Raw genomic sequence first — 8,613 nt, forward strand, 5'->3', positions numbered from 1 at the left:
TGTGGACTTGGATGAAAAAGATGCATGAATGAGTATAAAATGTGTGATTATGGGAAGTTAGGTTGCATATTTTGTTATTTGGTTAATATAGGTTGAGTGGAGCACTTGAGCTAATCAAAGATCCAATTCCTTAGTCCACTTAGCCATATTTATCCTACCTTAACTCTAACCCCATTACAACCCTCTAAAGATCTCATGATACTTGCACTCACGCATCACATATTTGTTGATTGTTAGATGAAAAGCAAATCCTTGAAAGCATGATTAGGAGGAGACTTGAGTGAATTGACCCTAAACACCGAGTGATTAGAATGTATACACACCTAATGAGGGTTCAATTACTAAATTCTATGTTTCCACACCTCTTGTCATGCATTCTTGCAAGTTGCTTCATTTTGATGAGTTGAATCAATTCTCTAGATTTTGGTTGCATTGGATTATTTCTTTGCTTAAGCCCTATATGTCTATACACTTGCTTGGAATTTGATTGTTTGTTTTCACCAAATCAATAGGAAATTATAGTTAGATAGATATATATAGTATAAACATACTTGCATGCATATAGATAGTTGCATTCAATAAGTTGTTTTCCTTTGATCATTCTCCTTGTTTGGTTTAGCATGAGGCCATGCTATTGTTTAAGTGTGGGGAAATTGATGAGTCCATATTTGACGATATATTTTAGCTTGAATTGGATGGATTTTATCATATAAACTCACACTTATTCACTAAAATAGCATACTTTTGTGTTTGATCCCTAAATTAAACCTAAATGTGAAACATGCATTTTTGTGCTTAAATTGAGCAATTTAATCCCACTTTTATTCCATTCGATATCGTGATATATTTGTTGAGTGATTTCAGGTCCTAGAGGCAAGAATGGTTTGGTAGAAGTGGAAGAAAGCATGCAAAAAGGGACAAAATATGAAAAAAACAGAGGAGAAAAACATCTCAGCCTGTGCCCACGCACAGCTTCTGTACCCATGCACAAGGGTCAAAATCAGCAAATGTGCGTACGCACAAGGCAGGGTCAAAATCAGCACCTGTGCCCACGCACAGGCTGTGCCCATGCTCAGAACAGAATGGAAATCAGCACCTGTGCCCACGCATAGGTCTGTGTCCACGCACAGGAGGAAAATCAGCAAGTGTGCCCATGCACAGACCTGTGTGTACGCACAGGTACCAGCGCATATATGCCTCCATTAAAAAGTCACGTGGACTCGCGTTTTGAGGGCTTTTTGGCCCATTTTTGAAGGCTTTGGAACATATTTGAAGGGGGAAGCAACCATACATCATACCATAATATATCATACTTCATAGAATAGTTTTTAGGAGTAGTTTTAGAGTAATTTAGTTTTAGGTTTTCTCTCTTAGGGTTTTAATTAGGGTTTCAATGTAGCATTTTATACTTCAATTTTGTTCTTGGATTCTAGCTATTTTCATTGTAAGTATTTTTTTAATTTCTCTTTTATTATACCACTTGTTCAACACTTTCTTATATTTTCATTTCTCTTGCCAATTTATATGTAGTTTTGCAAGTTGTTGAATTTGATGTTTGATGCTTATTTTATGTTTGTTTGAGTTGCCTTTATTGATTTTGATCATTTATGGTTCATAGCTTTCATCAATTTCCCAATTTTGCCATGTTTTATGATTATGGGGTAATTTTCACCCCTTGACTTGGGGAAAATGAGTTTATGGATTACTAGAGCCATAATGTCCAACATTTAGTGATAATTCTTGGGTTGTTAGTTGTTATTGTTTCCACTAACGCTAGCTTTTTACCAATTAATTTGGTAAGTTATCTAGGATTTGTGGATTAATAACAATTATTGCTCACTTAACTTACTCTCCGATGTTAAGGGTTGACTTAGTGAGATTAATCCATCATAATTATCAAAGTTATGGTTATGACAAGAAAGGGATTCCATAACTCATCCCAAGTCAAGGTTTCATTTATGCTTTGAATCACATTTTTATCACTTTATAGTCTTACTTGTTCATATTACATACATAGTTCTTTTGTTCCCTTATTAGTTTATTAATTGCAATTTTGTCTTGTTCTTTAATTCCTTTATTTTGTTTTCTTTCAATCATTGAAACCCCCTTTGCTTTCTCACAACCAAAATTGTATGCACTTGTTGGTACTAGTTCCTAGGGAGAACGACCAGGGAGTCTAAATACTCTCGGTTAAATTGGTTTGAATTGTGACATTATCTTGGATTAAATTTTGATTTGAGGATTGTTTGTTGGTCTAGGCTATACTCGCAACGAACCTTTATATATTTTGTGGAATTCTAGATCGACAATAGTTCTCTTCATCACCAGTGACTCCCTCGTGAGCGCTCTCTCTCTCGCAACATCAGCTTTAGTCTCTCTCAACTTCTCCCTCTCACCCACACGATGGCGGCTGCGGCGATGGCGACGGTGGCAGTGGCGCCCACCGGCACCGTCTCCCTCCTTCCCTCTCCTTCTTTCTTCTTCCTTCCTCTATCCTCCCTTTTCTGATTTCTTTCTGCGTGTGTGTAATGCGTTTTTGTGTGTGAGTGAGTGGCTCAGAGTGAAACGCGTGTGTGAATATGGAAGAGATTACTGTCGAAAGCGTATGTGTGTGTTGGGTAAATGGGGTTAGAGTTAATGAAATTAGGGTTTGAAATTGAGAATTTATGGTTAGGGTTAGGTTTTTATAAAGGAATAAAGATAGAATAGATATTTTGATAAAACTGGTGGATAAAATAATAATTTTTAAAACTAAATGTACTCTATTGAACCTTTTTGGCTACACTTTTAAAGCGTAACAAGAAAAAAACGTGGCGACAATGGTTAAACACAAAAAAAAAAAAAAAACTACCAAAAAATATTAATCGTATACAAAACAAAACAAAAAGAAAAATATTATTTATACACTAAACACTCTTAACAATCATTAAAAAATACGATTATTACTAATTAATTGCATATTTAAAATATTTTTTAATTAATAAAATAAAGAAAACACCTATTTAGCTATTAAAAAAATACAGGTGTTAAAATCAGTGTTTATCATAAAAAGTATAGAGGTAACGGCGGGAGTTGGAAAAAAAAAATAAGAAAAGATATATGTCACTAACATTTTTCATTATTTGTTACCGAAACATTGGTAAGTTATTTATATATATGCTATTGTGCAGCCCACAATTTCTGCTATCTGCTGATGTTACTCAAATTTTAATTTAACTTTTTGTACAAGTGCAATATCTAGTGAACTGTACAAAGATTACAACTACTGTTTCAAATTAAATTAGAGAATATATTCCATACATTGCAAAGCATAATCAACAACCACCCTCAAAAGACACAGGGAAGAAAAAGCTAAGGGTGAAACTAACTATTATCACTCTAACCTTCTTAAACTATCTACACAAGAAATAACATTTGCTAATGACTAATAGAAAGAACATCACTACACCAATTTAACCCAAAGAAAATACTAAAAGATCAATTTAGAAAAGAACATCATCAGTGATAACTGACAATGATCTTAGCAAAGCTGCAGCTACGTTAATCCAGATCGATTCTGATAAATATGGTTACAGCATTGCAGGAGGACAGAAAGTTATAACATACCTTGAAGCCCTGCATCTATTAAGGCTACTAGAGTCATCATATGCATAACTATAAGCCTTAGGACAAATAGCCTTAAAAAGATGAGCAAATAGTGTAGGCTTGCAAGTTTTTGGATCAGAGTAACTGCCAGTGCAACAATACTTAGCTGATTGCATAGCCAAACAAGCACTCTTACACCCAACAACTTTCCCATTCCTCTTCACTTCAAGTGCTGAGGGACAACAAACATTCAAATCAACCTCACAAGAAGCTACGCCGCATCCGGCCCCGCCTCCTACCGGCTTCATGGACACCGGCAAGTTGAATCCGTCCACCAAGCTCACGTCGTAGAAATGGAGTGGCGATTTTGAGGAGCCAAGTGTCATTTCGACCACGGTTGCCGGAGGTATTCCTCCGTTGCCGTTACAATGTAGCTGGCCGTTGCAGTCACCCGTTAGGCAGTGGCCTTTTCCGTTTGTGTCGAAGGTGCAGCCTTGCCTGCCCCAAATCCTCCCCGACCACTTCTCCGGCACGTCCAGAACTACTTCTTCGCCACTTCCGAGGTGCATTCCGCCGTCTTGTGGAGTTGGTTGCCCTGCACTTCCAAGTATCCCTGGCCACACACTTTCAAGACAGTTGTTCACTATAATCAGTTGAGCTCCATCTGTAACCAATAGAATACATATGGTTAGAAATTAGAATGACAGCATTTTATTGAGAAGAAAGTCTTTTATACATTTTATTTGTTCACTTTTCATATATACTTTCTTAGTCAATGTATCAGAATACACATTAATGTGACAAAGGTAATCTTGCTTAGTGTTTTGGATCACACTAGTTATGTGACAAAGGTAATCCTGTCTCAAATTTCAACCGCTACATTGGCACTGGTTCTTTCCATGGAGACATCTTTACGAAAAATAATACAGTAAACTGTTAAATAATTGAATATATTTAATTAAATATGTTTGATTGAATTATCTAACAGTTAGTAACATACCATTGAAATTTTCAAAATATTAAAGATGAAAATGATGATAGTAAGGAAATAGATCCTCCCACTCCCATGTTTCTTATCCACGTGACCAATTCATACTGGAAAGAAAAAAAAGACACCCTTTTAAATTTTGTTGAGCTCGATTTAGCTGATTGAGTGACTCTTCTTCATGTGTATCCACCACAATTTAAGTCTATCTATTGTTTTCACATGACTTTGATATGAGTTGGATAAAAAAAAAAGCATAAATTATACGTTAATCATTGTAATAATAAAAAAACAATTATAGGTGAAATTAAGTATGTATATATAGGGGAAAAAAATACCCTTATGGCAAGTGACAAGTGCATTTACCAAATTAGCATTCAAAAACTCTCTTTACAAATACAGAGAGCAATCGACAAGGATTAAAAAGACGAAATAACATTACCTATGAACATGAAGGAGGAAAATGCAACAATGTAGAAGAGAATGGAGGAAGTTATTGCCATTGTTTAAGCTCAATTTTTTAGGTATATGGGTGAAGCTTCCTACCTATAGAGGCATGAGTAGTGGCAAGTGTGTGTGAGGATTTCAAGTTCCAAGTATTTTGCCCTCAACTATATAGGTCGTGCCAAGTGCTAACTTTTTGTTTATTATTTATAAACAACGTTTTTTATTTTGGTAACTTCCCGCTTTCACCCTCATGAAGCTTTTGTCTCGTGCCTTTATTTTCTCGACTTACTTTCAACTTTCTCTTTCATAACAAAGGGGGGCATATATGCATTGCTTCCAGCTGGAGATTTCTTTTCTACTTAACTGTTTAAATAAATTAATTATTATTGTTATTAATTAGTGAATCAATAATAATCACTTACTTGCTTACGAATTGTGAGAATTTGATTCAGGTTATATTCCTTACCAATTTTATTTTATCACTTAGTTATTTTCATGATTATTATGTCACATAATATTTATATACTCAAAAAATGTGAAACAATCAAATATGATTAAACAAATACTATATATTATATCATCTATAAAAGAATTTTAAAAATAATTTAATTTTAATTACGGATGACAATATACATTTACAAAGTAATACTAGAGAACTAATTTTTTCAGCCCACATCAGATAATATTTTAAAAATTATTTTGTTTATCTTAAATTATAAATTTTAAATTATAAATTCTAAATTTAAATCCTAAATTATAAATCTTAAAGTAAAGTTAGTTAACATTAGCTAACTAAAAAATAGTTTTATATACTTTTTCTTAATCGCTTGTTGTTACCTTAATAAAATAACTAATTTTTACTTCTGCTACATACATAAATAATCATTTAAAAATTGAATATGATTGAATAATTATTAAAAAATATTTTATATTGTCAAATATCAACACATTGAAATTAAATTCTTTAAAAATATAAATTAGATATAAAATTAAGGTAGTTTTTCTCTTTAATTTTCTTGATAATATGTATAGATGTAGTTTATTAAAATATTCTGTTTAGAATACTGCTATTTTGCTACTAACTTGGCAAGTTGCAGCATCTTTCATCAAATCAGAAAAATAAAGCAATTGTCAAAAAACTGTTGCATGTGATACGAACTTTAGTTTCATTAGATAATATTCCTATGATAAACTTTAACGACGTAGGATTCTTTTTCCTAGACATGGAAAACATAATAGCGCTAGCTAGAGTATTTTTGCTTTACATCACCAATATCTGCTTCTGTTATGAAATGGAAAGGCATAATAGCACAAACATAATTAAACCCATTACTTTTGTTCAGGCTTCTAGCTTAAGATTTCTTTTATTCTTAATTGGTGTCACATATGACTATTAATTTAAGCAAAATTGAATTACCTACAACTGTTTTGAAAAAAAAGAAAAACTTAACTATTCCGTTGGTTACTAAATTTTTAGTTAACTCTTTATACCTTTTTTTTTAATTGAATCTTTAAATTACTTTTAGTTTTGTAATTAGGACTTTTTTTTATGTCAAAAACGTTAAAATTAACAAAATATTTTTCTTAAAAAACATACAATAAAAAATTTAAGTAGACTTTTAATTATAAATACATTCAATTTGTGAAAAAATATTCAATTAATTCTAATATTTTTTATATTAGAAATGATCTAATTATAAAATTAAAAATAGAGTAGGACTCAATCGAAAGGGAAAAAAAGTATAGATACCTAATTACATATTTAGTAAAACTATAGGACCAACAGAATAATTAAACAAAAAAAAGAATTACTTGTCCTGCTCGTGATCCATGAAAACTTAATTAGTAATAACCTAGAAATTTTGTGATTTGATTGTTATTTTTATCAAGTATGATTTAAATGATTCGAAATATCAAGAGAAATAATAGGTGAACAAGTTATTTTCATAATCAAATTTAATTCAGTTTTTTTTGTAGTTTCTTATTTCTTCTTTATTTTTTTTTTTTGGGTTAAGTATGATTTTGGTCTCTTAGATATAGGTTGAAAATTTTTTTCATCCTAGACTTTTTTGTGCTTACAAAATCGTTCCTAAAGTTTAATTTAGTTTTAAAATTGTCCTTTTTATTTAAATCTTAAATTTTATTACCAAATTATCCCTAATCAAAAAAAATTATAAAATAAAAAAAGAAAAAAAAGGAGAAAGAAAGTTCTGGAGTTGAGAGAGAGAAGCAGAAGCACAGGGAAGGGGAAATGGTGGTGAGGGAAGCAGTGCTAGGGACAAGCCAATGACTGTGGTGGTCGCCGACGCTGGTAGCTACAGGAACAGAAACAAAGGTCACAACATTTGTCACGGTGGAGGAGAGAAGAATGGGTAGCTCGCCGGTGGTTGGGACATTGGGGCCGGCAGTGGCAGATCGACAGCAACAGCGAGCTTGTGGAGAAAAGTGGCCGGCTTCGGTGGTCTTTGTTCTGTGAGGGAATTGATGGCAAGGACAGGTGAACAGCTAGGTTGGCGAGGGACGAAGGAGGGAGATGTTGCGGCGGCCTGGGTTTCGACGGCGGCGCTAGGGTTTGGAGGTTTTGGGCTTGTGGAGAGGGGAAGAGAGAGGTGGAACCACGGAGATGGAGGTTACCTCGGCGATGGGTGATGTAGAGAGAGAGAGAAAGAGAAAGATGTGGCGGTGTTGTGACGTGTTCTGGGAAGGGAAAGGCTGCGCTTGTGGTGGCTGATGGCTTTCGACGGACGGCAACGGTGGGTGGCGGTTGGGAGGAAGAGGAAGATGAAAAGAAGGGGAGGAAGAAGGAGGGTAAAACCGGCACAGTAAGGGCAGCGACGGTCGGAGGTTAGGTTGATAGCTTCTGTTTCTTCTGCTTTTGATTTTGATTTTGTTTTGGTTGTTGTTGTGCGTCTTATTCTGATTCTATTTCTTTGAATTCATTGTTATTGCGCTTCTGATTTTATTGTTCTTTTGATTTCATTATTCTTCTGATTAAGTTATTGATGATGAAGAAGAAGAAAAAGAAGAAGAAATGCTGCTGTGATGGAGAAGAAGAACTGGATATTTTGGTAAAAAAAGATAAGGGTATTTTGATCTGAAGGACAATTTTAAAACCAAGTTAAACTTTAGGGACGATTTGTATAAAAAAAAAGATTGGGGACGAAAAAAAAGGCCTATACCTTAGAGACCAAAATCGTACTTAACACTTTTTTTGTCAATAAGTTATTGGACTAATTTGATTTAACTTAGTTATTATAATAACTTGGTCATATAGTATCATCAAATTAGTAATACGAAAAACTTTGTTTTCGGTAAAAAATAGAGGAACATTTGAAGAAAATAACATAAAAGCTTTTTTGTGGTATTGGGCTATGCCCAGAGAACCCTACCCAGATTCGTAACCCCTACCCGCCCAAACCTAAAACCCATTCTGATCGTTGTCTCTCAGAGTGTTGAATGTTGAATTAACACGCTAAGCACATGCTCCCATGGCCGCCATGACATGACCTTGTTAGCTCTACTTTTCAGTTGATCTTTGGGTCTGGAATCAGGACGAGAAGTGGTTGATGAAGTCCGTCTATGTCTCTCTGCTGGCA

The 8,613-nt window shown here is 34.0% G+C and overlaps 1 protein-coding gene across 1 annotated transcript; it reads right to left on the reverse strand.

Moving 5' to 3' along the window:
- Nucleotides 1–3,186: 3,186 nt before the first annotated feature.
- On the reverse strand, nucleotides 3,187–5,157 carry LOC107637824 (Pathogenesis-related thaumatin superfamily protein). Its single transcript, XM_016341118.3, has 2 exons — nucleotides 5,013–5,157; nucleotides 3,187–4,249 (listed from the first exon to the last, which is right to left on the reverse strand). Exons 1-2 carry the CDS (start codon nucleotides 5,071–5,073, stop codon nucleotides 3,570–3,572), a joined length of 741 nt encoding a protein of 246 aa, XP_016196604.1. The 5' UTR covers nucleotides 5,074–5,157; the 3' UTR covers nucleotides 3,187–3,569.
- Nucleotides 5,158–8,613: the final 3,456 nt, after the last annotated feature.

Source organism: Arachis ipaensis, chromosome B4 (assembly GCF_059453495.1).
Source record: "Arachis ipaensis isolate K30076 ecotype BB chromosome B4, ASM5945349v1, whole genome shotgun sequence".
Classification (NCBI taxonomy): domain Eukaryota; kingdom Viridiplantae; phylum Streptophyta; class Magnoliopsida; order Fabales; family Fabaceae; genus Arachis; species Arachis ipaensis.